The sequence below is a fragment of the Gobio gobio genome (genome assembly GCF_949357685.1).
Source record: "Gobio gobio genome assembly, chromosome: 22".
Lineage (NCBI taxonomy): Eukaryota > Metazoa > Chordata > Actinopteri > Cypriniformes > Gobionidae > Gobio > Gobio gobio.
In genome coordinates, this window is record NC_137118.1 from 16,572,530 (window position 1) to 16,593,298 (window position 20,769).

The window sequence follows — 20,769 nt, forward strand, 5'->3', positions numbered from 1 at the left end:
TAAAATGCTCCTTTCAGTTATTTAATTAACAGTAATATAAAGACATATTCGGTGAAAAACCGAACATACAAACATATATTGCACAGTATTAACAAAAAATAAGACTTATTAATTACATATTAAATCAAGATAGAGTCAGTGTAAGAAAATACAATAAAAGTTATTACCGTGAATGTGTGAGAAATGCTGAAGTGTTTCTCTCTGACGAAAGTGCGTGGACGAATCACAAAGTGCCTTCTGCGCGTGCGTGTGTGTTCAAACCATAGGTTCAAACCATAGACCGTAAAAGGTTCAAACGTTGGCGCGATCTGACTTCACACACAGTACATCCCTTACTGAAATATATCATTAATCAACCCCATAAAAATCCATAGTACAGGTAAGCATCATTAATTGTGTTTGCATGTTCTTACTTAACTGTTAATGTTGCCGATTTATCCACAACTATCGTTAGATTGAGAGTTTTGAGACCAATACAAAACGGGACTGTCTACGTTACTGTCTTTTTAGGATTCTTTTATATTTACACTGTGGAAGAGGTGTTTGTGGACCATATTTCATGTATGTAACAGATCATTAAGTCAGAAGGAGAACTGTTAAACGGTGTTTTATGTGTGCAGTGCCGTGCTCCAGGCACTTGATTTGTTGTTGTTGCCGTTGGCTCTGGCGGTGTGCGATATGCACGTCACGTCATAAATAAGTTAATCAAGACAAAAATAAAAGAAGAACGAATTATAAAGCCTTCCATGAAAGCTTTATAATGTATAATTTATATATAATATTTTTTATAATTATTATTGTGTTACATGACTTGTGTACTTGCATTCTGCAAGGTTGAGACTAAGGTTTCTACGGTTTTACCAGTGTTTTAATGAGCTCTGAGTTATTGGTGTTTAGAGTTATGGCTGTTGCTGAGGTGCTCTACGGGGTTGCTAGGCCGTTGCTATGAATATCTGGCTTGTTCAGGGTGTTATTAGGCAGGGTAGTTACAGTCCTAAGCATGGCCTGTCTTTGAATATACAGTGAGGAAAATAAGTATTTGAACACCCTGCTATTTTGCAAGTTCTCCCACTTAGAAATCATGGAGGGGTCTGAAATTGTCATCGTAGGTGCATGTCCACTGTGAGAGACATAATCGGAAAAAAAAAATCCAGAAATCACAATGTATGATGTTTTAACTATTTATTTGTACGATACAGCTGCAAATAAGTATTTGAACACCTGTCTATCAGCTAGAATTCCGACCCTCAAAGACCTGTTAGTCTGCCTTTAAAATGTCCACCTCCACTCCATTTATTATCCTAATTTAGATGCACCTGTTTGAGGTCATTAGCTGCATAAAGACACCTGTCCACCCCATTCAATCAGTAAGAATCCAACTACTAACATGGCCAAGACCAAAGAGATGTCCAAAGACACTAGAGACAAAATTGTACACCTCCACAAGGCTGGAAAGGGCTACGGGGAAATTGCCAAGCAGCTTGGTGAAAAAAGGTCCACTTTTGGAGCAATCATTAGAAAATGGAAGAAGCTAAACATGACTGTCAATCTCCCTCGGACTGGGGCTCCATGCAAGATCTCACCTCGTGGGGTCGCAATGATCCTAAGAAAGGTGAGAAATCAGCCCAGAACTTCACGGGAGGAGCTGTTGGTAATACACTAAGGCGTCATGGTTTAAAATCATGCATGGCACGGAAGGTTCCCCTGCTTAAACCAGCACATGTCCAGGCCCGTCTTAAGTTTGCCAATAACCATTTGGATGATCCAGAGGAGTCGTGGGAGAAAGTCATGTGGTCAGATGAGACCAAAATAGAACTTTTTGGTCATAATTCCACTAAACGTGTTTGGAGGAAGAAGAATGATGAGTACCATCCCAAGAACACCATCCCTACTGTGAAGCATGGGGGTGGTAGCTTCATGCTTTGGGGGTGTTTTTCTGCACATGGGACTGGGCGACTGCACTTAAGGAGAGGATGACCGAGGCCATGTGTTGCGAGATTTTGGGGAACAACCTCCTTCCCTCAGTTAGAGCATTGAAGATGGGTCGTGGCTGGGTCTTCCAACATGACAATGACCCGAAGCACACAGCCAGGATAACCAAGGAGTGGCTCTGTAAGAAGCATATCAAGGTTCTGGCGTGGCCTAGCCAGTCTCCAGACCTAAACCCAATAGAGAATCTTTGGAGGGAGCTCAAACTCCGTGTTTCTCAGCGACAGGCCAGAAACCTGACTGATCTAGAGAAGATCTGTGTGGAGGAGTGGGCCAAAATCCCTCCTGCAGTGTGTGCAAACCTGGTGAAAAGCTACAGGAAACGTTTGACCTCTGTAATTGCAAACAAAGGCTCCTGTACCAAATATTAACATTGATTTCCTCAGGTGTTCAAATACTTATTTGCAGGTGCATCATACAAATAAATAGTTAAAAAATAATACATTGTGATTTCTGGATTTTTTTTTTTTTGATTATGTCTCTCACAGTGGACATGCACCTACAATGACAATTTCAGACCCCTCCATGATTTCTAAGTGAGAGAACTTGCAAAATAGCAGGGTGTTCAAATACTTATTTTCCTCACTGTATGCTCTTGTTGACCTCTAATCTTTTTATCTCCTTTTTAAAGAAATGAATCACTGTGAGCTTGAAGAGGTAACACAACATATTAACAACAAAATTTCCATGATTAAAAGACTCCTGGAGCTTCGAGCTGTTGGTAAGCTGCATTTACTGTACCTGTCACTACTGATGCAATGAAACCTGTTTTTTAATTTACCAAAAAACGAAATTAGTCTTCATTTAGCGGAAACATGAAAATAATTGCAAATTAAATTGGGATAACTGATATTTCTGGTGCCGAAAATTCAGTTCCTCTCTACCCATTAATCTGAAATAATGAATGAGGTCATAACTTGATTTATATTTTGTCCTTTTAAATTGTGTTCCTTGTTGGTGGTATGATTCGTTACGGTATGTCTCATGTGAATTTTCTTTAGCAAAAGATCCAGACAAACGGGGCACTCTTCTCAAAATCGAACAAGAAGTCACTGCCATCAATGAGCTTCTTGATCGCTTTGAGAGATATGTGGGCCAGCAGAGAGACTTGCTGAAGCATTTAACGGTGTGATATTTTCATTCATATTAATTTTATTTTGTAGATAATCTCTGTAATGGTTAGGGATGCATCAATATGAACATTTTGCCCGATAACCAATATATTGTCTGATATATCCAAATTTTTATATCATTTTTAAGAGCCTGATTACAAAAAAAGTCTCACCATTTAAAGCCATGTCCCAAGCACACAATTATAATGTTATTTTTACCATCTTATGTAGCCTATATGACAGACTTGCGCTGCACATGTTGCACTTAACTGTATTTTCCTTTTTTAAAGTAATTCCAATCATATTTCAAGCAATTCAAAACCATCATGTCGAACAGTGCGCATTTGGAGTGTTTTTTATCAGCTTTTTATCGGCCAAGTTTTCTTATTGGGTCGATAACATTAAAAATGAACATATATTGACTATTATGGTGACCGATATATACTGAATCCTTACTAGTAATTGTAACATTTAGTGATGTGAGAAACTGAGCTTTTTCTGAAAAGCGCATATGTTTAAAGCTAAATTTAGATCTTTTAAATAAAGATCTTATGAATCTTTTAATTGTCTTGTCAACAGGATCTAGAAGGGTTTTTCCATGAGGACGTACAGGATGCCCAACACCTCAAGAACAACACCCCTCCGCACATGCCCAAAAGAGGCCAACAAGCAGCTCCGCAAGGGTATTTCCTATTTTTGTGTCTCTCTCTCTTTCCTAACTATACCACTGTGGGATGGTGCCTTATTCAGTTTGCTTCATCATTAGGAAGCACCACAAAAATCTCAACAACATAAAGCCTCAGCCAGCTTCTGTTTGACTGAAACTGATGACTTTTTTTTGTCTTAAGTGGGGGACAGGTGGCAGTTCAGAGCAGGCAGGCAGATGTGCCCCCCGCCCCTCAGGAACAGGGGCCGCCCAGGAAACCTCAGCGCTACCAGATCAAAGAGATGGAGTTCATTACCGTCCCAGAGTTCGACAGCATACCACCGTGAGTCCTTCCAAACCTGTCTAAACAAACTCTGTGAGCAAATATAGTAAAGAACAGTAAACAATAGCTGTGTTCCAAAACCCAGTGAACCACCTAACTAGACAGCATAGTAGGCGGGATCCTGATTTAAAGGCTGTTCTGAAAGCTATGGTACCTTTTGAGATTCTTTTGACAATCCCAGAATGCAGTGATGACCTTTTTGTTCAGTACCAGAAATGTATGGAAAATCAATTTGCAAATTGGTCTATTTTACCAAATATGTGACCCTGGACCACAAAACCATAAGTCACACAGGTTTATTTGTGGCAATACATTTTTCTTTTATGCCAAAAATCATTAGGATATTAAGTAAAGATCATGAAGATATTTTGTAAATTTCTTTCCTTTAATATATCAAAAATGTATCATTATAAGTAATATGCGTTGCTAAGGACTTCATTTGGACAACTTTAAAGGCGATTTTCTCAATATTTTTTTGCACCTGTCACGGTGTGTTTTGGTTTTGTTTCCTGTTCATGTTTCATGTCTTTTATTTTGAAGTTGATCACAGTCATGGTTCCTGTCATAGATATACATAATAAAGTCTAGATGTCTTACGGCAGAGTCTCTAACGTCATCACCGGCGGCCATCTTGTCACAGGCAGGGCTCTGTGGTACCTGATGTAAGGCGAGTGATCTGCACGAACACAAATACTCGTATCTCACTGAAATCTTGACGGATTTAAAAATGGTTTGGTTTCTTACAAACGTCATTAACGTGGCTATAATTATGGATGCTTGAACAAATTATCAATAATTTTTCATAAGTATGCAGTGTAGGGCTGTACGATTAATCGAAAAATAACCGAAACCGACATTCAGAACCTCTAACCGACATATTTTTCCCATGCCGGTTATTTCGGTTTTCACGTGATTCCGCCCCGCAGTCACAACAAGTGCAGTTTGCAGGCACACAGAGAGATGCAGGAGCAGTTATCTGTTTATAGATGCCCAGAATCACTATAGTAACTGCATGTTTTACACAGTTTATACAGGTAAGTTAATTGGTGTTCTTATAGCCTACGCTCTGACACACACACACACACACACACACAGACGGCGTGCGCAAGCCCCGAAGCCAGATCGCTTTCACTTTCATGCTCATAAAGTTTGTCAAGTACATGCGTTTAAAGGCTTGCCAGTTTCAACATTTAAAGCGATTGTGCACTATTCAAAAACAACACTACGCAAAATGTATCCGTTCAGTGCTCAGATTTTTTCTGTGACACAGAGAGCCGAGCCGCGTCACGTCTCTGACAACGCGCGCGCCCTAAAGGCAGACCTCTTTCACCTGCGTCCTCACAAAGCTTTGTCATTTGTACGTGGTTTAAGCCCTGCCAGTTTTCGACCATCAGATGTGTATTATGTTGAACTAATGCCTGATATATTGTGACAGAAGCTCGCACATCACGTGAAGATCGCGCGCAGAGAGCAGTGCAGAAACGCAGTGTCAACGCTGTCCTGTGACTAAAGTAAAGTCACTAAAGTAGCTTAGAAACTCAACCGTTATAGGCATATATTTTAATACCTTTGAAGTAAGTACAAACCACAGCTTCATAATGAATAGAGACGGTATGAGTAATTCACACACACAATCACTCTCTCATTAATGCATTCAAATAAATGTAATGTAGGCCTACTGTGTTTAATTTATCTGTATCTGATGTACAACAAGCAGAAATCTGCCCCATAGACAATAACTGCTGAAAGTCAACCGTTTCCTTCAAGTAGCCTACTTTAAAATCACAAAGAAATGCACTTTTTGATTAGAAAAAAAAAATCCACCTTTAATAGTAGAATATATTTGCATGCAAACCTTATCAGTGAACTTACTTAACCTTATGTAAAAACAAAAACAAAATAATCGTTCATTAATCGTAATCGAGATAAAATGTTCAATTAATCGAGGTTTTTATTTTTGGTCAAATCGTTACAGCCCTAATGCAGTGTCGTAACTACATCTCTGCCGTTTATAACAAACCAAACAGTTTGAAAATCGGTAGAAGATTTTGCAAGTTATGGTTATTTAAAAAGTGCAAGCACCATGAAAACAATGTTACGAGTGAGCGAGCTGACTGTGACAAGATGGCCGCCAGGTGCGGACATCGACCTCCATTGGCCAGCAGCGCAGACGAGACATCTAGCCTTTATTATGTATATTTATGGTTCCTGTTAGTTAAGTGATTCCCTCATGTGATCTTGTCATGTGCTTCCCTAGTCTCTTGTGTCATGGGCTGCGTCCCAATTCGCCTACTTATACTACGTCCTAAAAGTATGTACTCTTATTGTGAAGAAAAAGTACATACTTTTGAGTGTGTAGCAGAAAAGTATGCAAGCTTTGGGACGTACTACTTCGTCATCTTTAACGGACTCTGTTGCTTAGTTACGTGCATCCCGTCACCGTTTAATGTTAACTGCCCTGTCAATCATCGTCACAGTTCAAATCCTCCACATTCAATTTAATTTCCTACCGTATCGGAGAGAAATGTAGTAGCACGTTGATCTGCCATTCGTGGGTCTTTAATGTAGAGACTCCTCTCATGTGTTTGCAAAGTTAATGGCCAAACGTATCATTACAAAAGTTCTCAATGCTGTTGCAGGTGAAATATAATGTGGCTAACATTGAATAAATATCTTTTCGTCAGGTTAAATACTGATAATTGCTCACTCAAGCCCCTTTATCTAATCCTCTCTACTTAGCCGTCAGACTTGCGTAACCGTCATGTTTGTAGTTTTTTTAACACTTTTTATCCGCGTTTGTAGTTTTCGCAATGGGTTGTGGGCAATATCAGCCGTTAGAGTGCGCATCGATCTGCACTTCGAATTCTGACCGGAAATAGTAAAGCATCCGGGAATCTTTGGAATACTCTTTTCAACATACTACGATTTGGGACATACTAATTCTTTTTTCGAATACTATTTAGTACGGATAGTATGCAAATTGGGACGCAGCAATGTTGTCACTGGTTCATTGTCTTGATTGTTCACAGGTGTGTCATTAGTTCTCGAGTGTATTTAAGCCCTCGTGTTTGCCATGTTCCCTTGTCTAGCTTTGTTATATGTAACCCACTGTTGGTGAGTGTCTGTTCATGTTTCAAGTCAAGTCCGTTCATGTTTCAAGTCAAGTCATTGTTTGTTTTGTATATGTTCATGTTTATCATTAAACTTTGTCATTAAACTTTATCATTAAACTTGCACTGAGAGATAGCCCCACAATCCCTCAGTGCACTCCACACCAGAATGTTTCCACACCCCAACTCATGTCATGTCAGGATTTGTTCATGCCACGAACGCCCTGCCACAGCCCAAGTCCAGAGTCCAGCGACGTCTCCTGCCCACGTCCAGAGTCCGGCGACATCTCCTGTCCACTGACCAGCATCCAGAGACTGCTTCAGCGCCTGACCCCATAGCTCCACCCAAGACGCTAGTCTCTTGTGTCATGTTGTCATTGGTTAATTGTCATTGGTCTTATTGGTTTATTTATAGGAATTCATTCTTAGAGGATTAGAAGGGATTTAAGGAAATAAAGAAAAAGAAATAAGAACAAGTTCCAGTTCTATTGTACTTATGAAGTAAACTATTTACAAATAATATTTTTTTTTAAATATTCACACACTCACTCTTATTTTTGTCTGCCTAATATGTAAAAATGCATAACGTTTCTTGTCACATCAAATTCGGTTATGTTGGGGTTGAAACACACACAATTAGATATTTGGCCATTTCTAATTATTCGGGGGAGCTTGTCCCCCTCAATGTCTATGGTGGTTACGCTCCTGAGACATACTCTATGCAGGCAGTAAAAAGGAAGGGAGTTCACTAGGTTTTGGAACAAGAATGCCACAATTGACCAATCAGAATCTAGTATCCCAGAGAACATTTATGATGAGATTCTGTTTTGATTGAGCATCTTTCAAATGTTTGCAATTCACATGCAATTTATTGGAGTTTCTTCAACTTCACTTATGCTGTCACAGGTACATGAAAGGCCGTGTGACGTACGGCCAGCTGAACGCAGCAGTGCAAAGCATCAACACAGCTGTGACGGCAAAATATAAGATCCTCCATCAGTCAGTGAAAACCCTGAATAACGTGTCCCGCACGCTCCACCAGCGCTTTAAAGACCAAGAGACAAAAGACACAAAAGGTATCACAGTTTTATCTGTTCTGGAGCCGCAGGTCAAAGGCTTATTTGACCTAATTTAGCTCTGCAGTCCATCATGTATTAACAGTCTTGTCATATTGAGAATTGAGTCAACTGTTTGCTCCAAAAAAAAACGTAATGCCACAGGCGCATGAACTGGTGCGTGAATGAACATGAAGTGCTCTGATAACTAAGGTCATTTATCCTGGTCTGGTATTTAATAAGCTCTTATTGGCTGAGGTTTTCCATCAACCATTTATTTGTTTCCCACAGGTCAGTTTTTCATCGTGGAGCAAGACATCAGAGAGTTCACCCAGCTGAAAGTGGACAAACGGTTTGTGGGCATGTTGAACATGCTACGCCACTGCCAGCGTCTGAAGGAGGTCAGAGGTGGTGGTCTCACACGCTTCATCCTGCTATAAGGGTCATAGACGCCCACATCATCATCACCACATCGCTTTGAATGGAGTTCTTTGAAGGCACTGTGCACTAAAGGATTTTTTTATTTTATTTGAGCTGTTTGCTGTGGAATGAACTTCAGGATCCATATGGTTTGTCAAATCATCCTTACGTACTGTTTTTAGACCTAAAACCTGATATATAGAGATGGATTTATATATAAAATATGTTCTATTAACTTTACCCAAAGAAACTTTCACATTTTGTTCTACGACAATTGCACACAGTCAAACATTAAATGTTGAAACTGTTATGTGCTCAAAATGTTGCTAATAATTTTCAGAATTCACATTTGAGGTACAACTTCGTTTAATTTATGTTGTAGTACAAAAACTCATTATTTTGCTGAACAAACATCTCTTCTATCAATGTCAAAACCAGACTTAATTTACTCATAAATCCTGTTCTAAAAAACCCATTAGAAAATTGACTTTGTGAATACACAGTTGATGTTTTGGAAGGGTCACTTTATCTGTGATGATGAAATTATAAATTGATTGCTGTGTTATTTATATTGGTGGGAAGTGGAAAAATAAATTGCAGTATTTTTAACCTCATCTCAAATGTCAGTGTCATTTCAAAAGTTGTCGAGATTGCTGTAGTGACATTTTAGTATTATTAATTTTTGAGACAAATGAAACGGCTTCAGTTAACAGTACCCGAGGGACGTGTGAAGATGAGGCCGACTAGTGAACTTTACCCGTTTTCTCACCAAAAACTCAACCGAGCATGAAAAGTTGCACATCAACAGTAAGTTAGACATTTCTGTTCTTGCTTTGTCATCATTTGCTTTTTAAAAATCTTTGATCAAGTCTCCATGTAGAGGACACTGCACTTGCACATACGATGACAGATGCTTTAAGACAACTGGTACGTTAACTGTTAAATTACATGATGGTTTGGTTGTCCAGTTTTCACAAAAATCTTTCCTTTTTTGCAGGCGGGAAGTCCTGTGCTTGTTGCAGCCATTTTCATAGCAGGAATAGGAGGGACCTTCCAGTATGGCTTCCATATCTCTGTCCTGAACTCGCCATCACTTGTAAGTACCTTTGTTTGGATATAAAGTGTCTTAGGGAGATTTACTGTCTCTCCTGAGCTGCAAATAGGGGGGTTGGAGGTAATCAGTATTAATCCCATGCATTTCTGCTGCTGTCTTTAAGATGAGACTTTCCCAAAGGATCAAAGAATCAATACATATCAGAGCTTATGAGTTGGTGCTAACCTGTGAAACGTTGTGGTTCAATAAAATGAAATGAATGGCATAATCATCTGAGGCTTGTGCTTACATTGCAAGTTTATTAAAGAGCTGGTGAACAGCACCTGCCAGCAGCGTTATGGCCACTCTCTTGAGCCCTGGGAGCTGTCGCTCATCTGGTCCTTCATTGTGTCTATATACTGCATCGGAGGACTGGCCGGAACCCTGTATGCTGGACATCTGGCAGGCTTGTATGGAAGGTACTGGAAGTGCGTCGATATAGCGGATATCCCAGTCAGGGCATTGTCTGTTACAGGGATAGTTTGTATTTTTCATATTATTACAGTCAATGGGCTTCAATGTTGTTTTGCACGATATGGATAAAAACATTCAAAAGTTATAATTGTATATCTTCTCATGGGACATTAAAATATATCCAAGTTTTATGTATTTAGTAGAGTAGTCGGTGTGCTGCTTGTATAGCAGTAAAGATTTGTGCAGAAGGGTGCACAAGCAGGTGCAGAAGCTGGCTTCAAAAAACACATGCATGAGTGCTGCCAGCATTGCTTAGAGGTTGCAGAAGAAGAATGTCCGCTTGTCAGTGCCCAGACCATACGCCGCACACTGCAGCAAGTCAGTTTGCATGGTCCCAGAAGGAAGTTTCTTCTGAAGCTGGCTCACAAGAAAGCCTGCAAACAGTTTGCTGAAGACATCCTGTCCAAGAACATGAATTACTGGTACCATGCCCTGTGGTCTGATGAGACCAATATGAACTTGTTTGGCTCACATAGTGTCCAGCATGTGTGGTGACGCCCTGGTGAGGAGTACCAAGAAAATTGTGTCGTGCCCACAGTCAAGCATGGTGGTGGTAGCATCATGGTCTGGGGCTGCATGAGTGCTGCTGGTACTGGGGAGCTGCGCTTCATTGAGGGAAACATGGATTCCAACATGTACTGTGACATTCTGAAGCAGAACATGATGGCCTCCCTTTAGATAACTAGTTTTCCAACATAACGGCCCCAAACAGACCGCCAAGATGACAACTGCCTTGCTGAGGAAGCTAAAGATGATGGAGTGGCCAAGTATGTACCCTTGAGCACCAGTGGGCATCCTCAAGCGGAAGGTGGAGAAGCACCATTTGTCTAACATTCAGCAGCTCTGTGATGTCATTATGGAGGAGTGGAAGAGCAACCTGTGCAGCTCTGGTGAATTCCATGCCCAGGAGGATTAAGGCAGTGCTAGATAACAATGGTTCACTTTGGACACAGTTTTGACATGTTCATTTAGGGTGTACTCACTTTTGTTGCCAGCTATTTTGACAATAATGGCTGTATGTTAAGTTATTTTCAGAGTACAGTAAATCTATACTGCTATACAAGCAGCACACTGACTACTCTAAAATATATCCAAGTTTTATTTCTATAATATTGTCCCTTGAGAAGATATACATGGATGCTGAAATAAAAGGGGTGTACTCACTTTTGTGAGATACTGTATAATCTATATATGGGCTATATATAGAGTATTTATTTGAAATATATATATCTTTTGAAACATGATGCATGCCTTTACTGTCACTTATGTTCAATTTAATGCATCCTTGCTGAATAAATTATTAATTTCTTTAGATAACAAAAAAAAAAACCTTTTGAACGTTATGTAACTAGATCCTAACATGGATCTTTCCACAGCCCATTATTCAGCATTTTCAGAAGCATTTTGGTTTCAAACATTCTTAGCATGTGAATAAATAACCAAATGGGAGCAATTCAATGAGCAACATGGGCTTTTAATTCCAGAATTGACCTGAAATGATGCCATGGGGAACATATAGCCATAGATATTTCTTTAAACCAGTCTATCCTAGATTAAGCCTCTTCAGGTTCGGTTCTGTTCCAGTAACCCAGTTGGCAGAGCAAAACATTTAAAATGTAAACACTCTGGCTCATTTTCTTAAAGGGATAGTCCACCCAAAAATGAAAATCCCATCATCATTTAGTCACCCTTATGTTGTTACAAACCTGTATGAAGTTTTTTTTCATCTGTAGTAAAAAAGCAATTTAGCAGAATGTTCATGCTGCTCTTTTCCATGTGAAAAGTGAGCAGAAGATGACACATTTAAAAAATGACAATGCACCATAAGAGTAGTTTATATATGACTTGTGCTCTATATTGTTCATGTATGGCTTCAAAAAACTTGAAACATTTAGCATTTACACTACATTTATAGTTTTTTTTAGAACCTTAACAGCCCCTACTCATTCATTTTCATTAAATGGTAAAGAGCTGCATGAACATCCTGCCAAACACCTCTTTTTGTGTGCAATGAAAGAAAAAATCATACACATTAAATATTTTGATGGACTTAATTGACTAAAAAACACTTTCTATGAAGACAATGCTTATAATGATTTATAGCTCCATTCATACTTATTTATAAGTATTACTATTTTTTTTATAAATGTATTTATAAAGATCAATTAAGACCTATACTGCATTATAAGAAAAGTTATAGTTACATTTATATTCAGCCTATTTTTTGAAACAGTTGAAAAACTGTATCCTTTTTAATATTACATACTAGAAAAACACTGCAACAATATTTTAAAAGTATAATTCCAAACTGCTATAAGCAATACCATGCATTTATAAATCAGTATAATGTATTAAGAGCATGCACATTGAAAAAGCAAATGCATTACTTATAATTATAAAAAATAATATAAATGTAACTATAACTGTTCTTATAAGGTAGTATAGGTCTTTATAAATCTATTTATAGGATAGTAATACTTAATTATAAATAAGTATAAATAGGGCTATAATTCATTATAAGCATGGGCTTCATAGAAAGTGTTACCAAAACATCTTATTTAGTTGTATTATTTAATAATTAAACCTGTCTCTCACCATGAACATAGCCATAGAAGCTGGCATGGCATTAAAAAAAAGGAAAGAAATACAAATCACACGGGTTTGGAATAACGTGAGGGTGCATAAATGACAGTTTTCAATTTTGGTAACCATTGCGGTTTTTGGTCAATTTTAAATATTTAAATTCTTGTACAAGGACCATCAATTGAGTGTTTTTTGTTGTTGTTGTTGTTTTTTTACAGTGTGTGTTTTTAACCCTTCATAGGAAGAAAACTCTGCTTTTGAACAATGTGGTGGCAATCTGTGGTGCTGTCCTGATGTTGTTCAGTAAAACCGCCCTCTCGTTTGAGATGATCATGGTGGCACGAGTTCTATACGGCCTCAACGCTGGTGCGTTGGAAAAATCTGTACATGCATTCTCTGATTTATGAAATGCTTTCTTTCTATATAAACTACTTGTGTGATGTCTGTGCAGGTGTGAGTTTGACTGTTCACACAATGTATATATTGGAGTGCGCCCCCAAGAGGCTGCGTGGGATGGTTGGTGTGTCTGTGGCCTCTTTTGTCTCATTGGGGAAGTTCTTCGGTCAGCTACTTGGGATTAGGTGGGTCATTAAAGGGATAGTTGACCCAAAAAGGAAAATTAGTCCATGATTTACTCACCTTCAAGGCACCCTAGGTGTATATGATATTCTTCTTACAGACGAACACAATCTGAGTTATATAAAAAAAAAAATGTCCTGAATGGCTGATCTGTTTTGAAGTCCATAAAAGTGCATCTCCCCACCCCATTTAAATACGGATATTTTTCTCACACAAATGCATCTCTTCAAAAGGCCTTTATTAATCACCCGGAGCCATGTGGATATCTTTTATAATGGATAGATGCACTTTTATGAACTTCAAAACAGATCAGCCATTCACTGCCATTACAAAGCTTGGATGAACCAGGATATTTATTAATATAACTCCGATTGTATTCGTCTGAAAGAAGAATGTCATATACACCTACTAGGATGACTTAGTAAATCATGGTCTAACTTTCATTTTTGGGTCAACTATCCCTTTAACAGCAGGTTAATTTTCCTGTAACATTTTCTGTTACTTTCGCTGTTCATGTGTTAACCAAAAGAATACTTAAATCAACACGTCGTCTTCATCCATATTTTAAAGATTTAAACTTTGGTTTTGTGTGTGTGTGTCAGCGAGGTGTTAGGCACGGAGGAGCGCTGGGTCTGGCTGCTGGCCTTCAGTGGGGTGGCTGGTCTCCTGCAGCTTCTAACTCTGCCCTTTCTTCCCGAGTCCCCACGGTACCTCCTGCTGGAGAAGGCAGATAAACACGGCTGTGAGAAGGGTCAGAACCACAGACACCTTGACATTTACACATACACTACCGGTCAAATGTTTGGAAGAATTAAGATAAGATTTTAATGTCTTTGAAAGAAGTCTCTTATTTTCACCAAGGCTATAAAATACATTAAAAAAGTAATATTGTGAAATATTATTGCAATTTTAAAAAATATATTTTATTTTCAGCATCATTACTCCAGTCTTCAGTGTCACATGATCCTTCAGAAATCATTTTATTATGCTGATTTGCTGCTCATTTATCAATTATTAACGGTGTTCAGCTATTAATAATAGTTCATATTATTATCAGTTTTGAAAACAGTTTTTATTTTTGTGAAAACCGCAATACTTTCAAGATTTATTGATGAATAGAAAATTCAAAGGAACGGCATACACTGTATTTCAGATAGAAACATTAGTATAATTTCTGTACTGCTATTTTGTGACATTGTAACACTTTTTAATTATTTATTTCTTCTTTTTCTAATCTTACTTACCCCAAACTTTTGAATAGTGTATCAGGGTTTCCACAAACATATTAAGCAGCAAACATATTTTTAACATTGATAATAATAAGACATGCTGAGCAGCAAATCATCACATTAGAATGATTTCTGAAGGATCATGTGACACTGAAGACTAGAGGAATGATGCTGAAAATTCAGCTTTGAATCACAGAAATAAATGACATTTTAAAATATATTCACATAGAAAACAGTTATTTTAAATTGTAGTAATAATCTCAATATTACTGTTTTACTGTATTTTTGATTAAATAAATGCAGCCTTGGTGAGCAGAAGAGACTTCTTTAAAAAACATAAAAAATTCTTACCAACCACAAACTTTTAATTGATATTGTTTCATAAAGGCTAACACTTCTCAAGCCAAAGTGTGAAAAACGGTATTTTTAACGCAACGCATGACAAGTTGTTTGATGATGTTTGTTATGGCTCAGCTCTGCACAGACTGTGGGGGGCTAAAATAGACCCTGGACCAGAGATGGAGGAGATGATGGCTGAACACACCACCCTGAAGGGAGTGAAGATCCAGGGGCTCATGGACCTCTTCCTCGACCAGAACGTTCGCTGGCAGCTCCTCACCATCCTCGTCACGTTCATCACTCTGCAGCTCTGCGGCATCAATGCTGTGAGTCAAAAAAGACACGTAGCCGCCCGCACCTGCTCAATCCAAAAATGATTTTGTCAAAACGCACAGCCATATGCCACAGTCTGCTCAGGAAATTGACTTCACACAGCACAGAAAACACATTACGAGAATTTTCCACCACACTTGTTTTCATCATTCAGTTTCAAAGATGAGTAATAGAACTTAAAGATAATAATGTTCATATGGCCTGTAATTTATGTTTTTGCAGGTCTATCTCTATTCGTTTGATGTGTTTCAAGCTGCCGGTATTGCCAAGGAAAGCCTGCGCTATGCCGCCCTTGGGACAGGCCTTTGTGAAGTCTCCACCTCCATTGGCTGTGTGAGCCGCTCTTTACCACCTCAACCCAGAGCCCAAATATTTCATCTTAGCTCAAAATATGAAGTGACCTGGTTTAAAGGAACCTTCTGTTTGTTTTGTGTGTTGTTTACGGTGTTATTTTTATCCAGGTGCTGATCATTGAGAGTACAGGGAAGAGAGTGCTTCTCTTTAGGGGTTACCTGTGCATGGCGGCCTCGCTTGCCCTGCTCACAATCACACTTTACCTCCAGGTTTAGTCTCATTGTTGTTGTTTTTTGCAATGATATACATTGTGTGGTTAATTATTGAATGAGAATGCAAGTTATAGTTTGTGTGCATGGCTAATGCAGTTATTAAAGGATTAGTTCACTTTAAAATGAAAATTACCCCATGATTTACTCACCCTCAAGCCATCCTAGTTGTATATGACTTTCTTCTTTCTGATGAACACAATCAGAGTTATATTAATAAATATCCTGACGCTTCCAAGCTTTATAATGGCAGTGACAGTGCTCCACACGGCTCATGGGGGTAAATAAAGGCCTTCTGAAGCGAAACGATGCATTTAAGAAAAATATCCATATTTAAAACTTTATAGTAAAATATCTAGCATCTGCCAGACTGCATTCCGTATACAAAAGTGACAAAGTTATGAAAGTACATATAGCTGATGTACTTTTTTTCAATGTCTTAAGTCACAGGCTGAAATTTAAGGCTGTTATTCACAGATAACCACCAAATTCCGGGTTGCTCTTTTAATGTAATGAAAGTGACCGGACTGGAGCTGTCAATCTTAAAAATGACTAAAACATATTAAAGTACAGTAGTTCAGATATAACTCATGTGCTTTATTCCATGTCTTCTGTGTGAGGAACAGACACAATTGAACTCATTATTCACAGAAAACCATGTACATATATCCACATATTTTGTGTTTTTTTACGGGTTTTGAATGACAGTTTGAAGTGGTTTATTTCTTTATAGAAAAATCAGGAAAAAGAACAGATGAGGTACACATCAAAGAAAAACCAATGAATGAGCATTAAATGAACTGATTATTTATGACTAACAAGCTACCGTTTACATGAAATGAAACTATTCATGAGATTGGATATGTCTCGCTCTGTTATAGGACTTTGTATCCTGGATGCCATATTGCAGCATGATTCTTATTTTCACCTACATTTTCTTCTTCTCTAGCGGGCCAGGTACATCCACACATTTTTCTGACGTTCTGAGCGCATCTCAGACTTGTGAATGTGGCTCTATTGTCTCAAAAATATTGTGAATTCTCTCTTCCACAGCCGGGGTGACAGCACCACTTCCTGGTGAGATTTTCACACAGTCTTATAAACCTCCAGCATTCAAGGTGGCTTGCATCCTCAACTGGGTTGGACTCTTCCTAGTGGGCATGTTGTTTCCTCTTATAGTGGTGAGCTGGTCCGTCTCTAGAATTTTAATAGTTTTATGACCTATTTTTTGCTGAGAAGTTACTCATGCAGAAATTGTGCGTCATTTTAAACATGTAATCTCACATGAGATGAAGACTCTACTCATATTAGTAGTCTTATAAAAACGGTTTTATTTTACATGGAGAGGGTCTCCTTATGGAGGCTGCATGCCATTTTTAGATCACATGACCAGTTACCAATACTCCTAATTTAATTTGGTTATTCCTCCGGTCATCCACTTTCACTTAAGGAATAAATTAATTAGGGCTACGGGTGCACTAAAGATGCAGTGTTTAAATTTTTGCAGCAACTAGCTGTGAGGTTGTGTATTGCAGCCGCCCAAAGCTCACCCCTCCCTTTCGAAGCACATAGAGAAGCTACGGTGGCCGACACAGGACAAAAATATAATCGTCGGAGAGAGCACAGAGTTACTAGCGCTCTGTAGAGAAGTTTGTCCGTTTAGGGCTACTGTAGAAACATGACACAGCTAAATGGCGATTTCAATGTAAGGGGATACGCAATGTATTTAGATAGAAATGGCTCATTCTAATGCTGCGTTCACACCAAACGCGAATAGAGCGTCAAAATCAGGTCTAGTTGGACGCTTGAACATTTTGAATCCATTCGCGTGTCCAACGCGAATAAATCGAGCGTTTGAAGCGAAATAGACGCGCGTTTAAAGGGGTGGTAAAACACATTCGTTTGAAGGCTTGATTGTGTTTGTGGGGTGTACTGTAACGTGTTCATGCTTCGTTATTTTTCATATATTTGACCTTTATTCTACACTGCTCTGTCCCTCCTTGTAAAAACGGTCTGATGGTTTCCGGGTTGTATGAAGCCAGTCCCTCAAAAATACGCGATGGGCTCAGATTGGTTAGCTGGCCCAGTGTGTTGTGATTCGCTAACCGCCTAGTGCACGTTTGTCGGAAACGCCACGCCCCTTACCTGGAGGCTGTGCTTTGGTCAGTATTAAAAACAATGGCGTCAATAAAACCATATGAGCCCGAATCAGACCCAGAACATTTTAGTGAAGATGATCGAGCAGAACCTGTTCAGTCCTCAAGAGTAAAGACTGCAGATCTATAGTGATCGCTACTGAATGGCACTTTTGTATTTTTAGAACAATTATAGCCAAATATCTGTCTCAAGAACTATTAACCCAAAACGAACACTAAACACTGGCTTTACTAGTAAGTTAGCCAAATCACACACAGAACCATGTTTAGCATGCCTGTAGATAAATAATACATAAAAGCTCTAATCAAAGAATCATTTACACTAATGCCAAGTTCGCTGTTGAGATATAAACGTTAGTGTTTGTGACGGTAGGCGTTCGTCGGATAACGTTAAGTATGAATGAGCATTTAACAGACTGGTTTGCAGAACAGCGTTGTCATCTATTTACTTCCTTGCTACAACGTACAATTAACCTATTACAGGAAAACACATCGATGAAAAATAAATCAGACTTACAGGTTGTGGCCCGTAAACAGCTTCTGTTTTTAAATCCAGCTTTCAGGACAAGCCGTTGTGTGAATCCTGTGTTGAACTCGCGAAGATTGTGGAAGTTTTCCTCCGTGATATTCTCGGAGGAGGGGTTTATGTAAATATTGAGGCTGGTGATGTCACCAACCCTGGAGGAATGTCTGTAGTCGCCTACTGGCCGTTTGCTGTAGTCCTTAGAAACTGATTTCTTCAAAAGCAAATATCTCCCTTTGCTTTAAACTTTGAACGTTGTAACTTTGCAGATGTTGTTTATGCTCAAGCAGCAACATTACACGCTAGCTAAAGTTAGAATAGTGAAATCGTGGTTTACCACCCCTTTAAGGCGCTCCAGGAGAAATCATAAAACACCACTCTGCCTCTTTTCAGTTTCATTAAAAAAATATATTAAACATTAATAGCCACACAAATGTGGTCCAGGCAACGCACTACCCTACATTTTCTTCACTGCATGTATATTTAAATATCCTAAAAAATTAAGTTATGAAACTTCTCTTTGCCCTCATTAAAAACGATTTGGCAGACAACAAATTATAGATTCATGACACCAAAGATCGCCGGTTAGATCTAGACAAGACGAATTCTATCTCATGTTTAACCACTACAGAGGCATCCGAACCGGCAGCAAACGTCAGAAGGACTGGCCGAGGAAAGGCTGCTCTCGCCGGGGTTAATGAGCGCTGAGCGCCCGGTGATCGCCTGGATCTCACAACTCCAAAATCGCAAGATTCATTTTTTAAATAGGTGCTCTCTTTATAAATAAACCACAGATTTGAGTTTTAAACAACTACATTCTCACCTGAAAAAGTCTTGGAACAAAAATTTTTGTGACACAACAATAAAATTATGCAGGGTTTCTCATCAAGTCACTTTACCACATGACCGCAGCAATCAGGCTCCTGATTGGTTAACACGGTGCAAATTGATGCCAAAGTTCAGATTAAAAAAAAAAGCACCACTTGCGTGTAGCGCGCAAGACACTCCATTCGCGCGAACTGGATGCGCGAAGCAGGCGGAATCGCGCCACGCAAAACGCAGGACCTCCAGACTCGCGTCAACGCGTCTTTACGTTGACTTAAAATTGAAATCACTCGCTCCAGATGCTCTATTCACGTTAGGTGTGAACGCAGCATTAGGTAATAAAAACATAACGGTTCATTATGTAAGGTCTTTATATTCCACTGAAAACATAGTTATGTATATTATATTGCATTTCTGGCAATAGATCCTCATAAATACTACACACTGCACCTTTAATGTGAACAGTGCATTACAACAATGGAATCTGTAACTGAAAACTGTATGCTTTTACATACATCTACACCACTAGGTGTCGGTATAAGTGTAAGATGACATGATAGGGTGCACATTTGAAAACATGCCTATTTGCACCGTTAGCTTTTTTTTTTTTTTACTAATGTATTTCTCCAATTGCAGGAGCATCTGGATTATTTCTGCTTCCTCGTGTTTTTTGTGTTCTGCTTCTTCTCTGGGGTTTTTGTGTGGTTCCACGTGCCTGAGACGAAGAATAAAACTGTTCTGGAGATCGCAGAGGACTTTAAGAGAATGCACCTGAAACGCAGAAACTCACTCCAGTCTAAACTGAGCTCAATACACATCAATGACATCCAGACCAAGCTTTAGTCATGTAGTTAAATCAGAAGCTGACCAATAAAAAGTAATTTTACACCCAATATTCGTTTTGTGTTTTGATGGCTGATGACCTGTTTGGCTCTTCTGTTGGTGACATCAAGTGTGTTAAACTGTAAGCCACATCCCATTTGTAAACTCAAAATCAAATTTTAATTAGCGGTGAACTGAATGCTGAATCAATATATTTGTACTTTGTCACACAGAGGGACACCAATTCAGGTTTGGCCCGAAACCGTTGTTATGGTGCAATGAGTTTATTGACGTTGTTCCTTGGATGGTTTAGTAGAGTGATTAGTAAGGCTTGAATATCTGTTGAGTCCTCAGAGGTGTGTTGACCTCTTACTGCACCATAAAACTATCAAATTAAATACTCCACCAAAATGGCTATAATGTGACATCTCACATAAATAATCCATACTATGAGGCTTACCCAAATAGTCAGAAAATTGTTTTAATGTGTGTACAAAGTGGCTGTTTTATCCTTAAATAATATACAATTTATTTGAATGACATATTCTCTGAAAACATCACATTATTTACGTAAA

The 20,769-nt window shown here is 38.8% G+C and overlaps 2 protein-coding genes across 2 annotated transcripts; both read left to right on the top strand.

The window, feature by feature from the left end:
* The first annotated feature begins 232 nt into the window (after window positions 1-232).
* Window positions 233-9,283, top strand: ska1 (spindle and kinetochore associated complex subunit 1). Its single transcript, XM_079804178.1, has 7 exons — window positions 233-379; window positions 2,621-2,710; window positions 2,991-3,115; window positions 3,681-3,784; window positions 3,950-4,090; window positions 8,107-8,276; window positions 8,547-9,283. Exons 2-7 carry the CDS (start codon window positions 2,623-2,625, stop codon window positions 8,693-8,695), a joined length of 777 nt encoding a protein of 258 aa, XP_079660304.1. The 5' UTR covers window positions 233-379; window positions 2,621-2,622; the 3' UTR covers window positions 8,696-9,283.
* A 295-nt stretch (window positions 9,284-9,578) lies between these two features.
* LOC307119164 (solute carrier family 2, facilitated glucose transporter member 11-like) lies at window positions 9,579-20,215 on the top strand (the record flags this gene model as incomplete). Its single annotated transcript, XM_079805243.1, has 12 exons — window positions 9,579-9,602; window positions 9,673-9,771; window positions 10,027-10,187; window positions 13,067-13,191; window positions 13,277-13,406; window positions 14,007-14,155; window positions 15,108-15,298; window positions 15,528-15,638; window positions 15,767-15,868; window positions 16,750-16,825; window positions 16,922-17,049; window positions 20,009-20,215. The coding sequence occupies 12 exons, from the start codon at window positions 9,579-9,581 to the stop codon at window positions 20,213-20,215; spliced, it is 1,503 nt and encodes a 500-aa protein (XP_079661369.1).
* Between the last annotated feature and the right edge of the window lie 554 nt (window positions 20,216-20,769).

Bases quoted from the DNA above. Each gene is read 5' to 3' on its own strand.
- ska1 (XM_079804178.1), top strand. From the start codon at position 2,623: ATGAATCACTGTGAGCTTGAAGAGGTAACACAACATATTAACAACAAA. The intron at 3,785-3,949 runs GTATTTCCTATT...TTTTGTCTTAAG, and splicing joins CAACAAGCAGCTCCGCAAGG to TGGGGGACAGGTGGCAGTTC. The intron at 4,091-8,106 runs GTGAGTCCTTCC...ATGCTGTCACAG, and splicing joins GAGTTCGACAGCATACCACC to GTACATGAAAGGCCGTGTGA.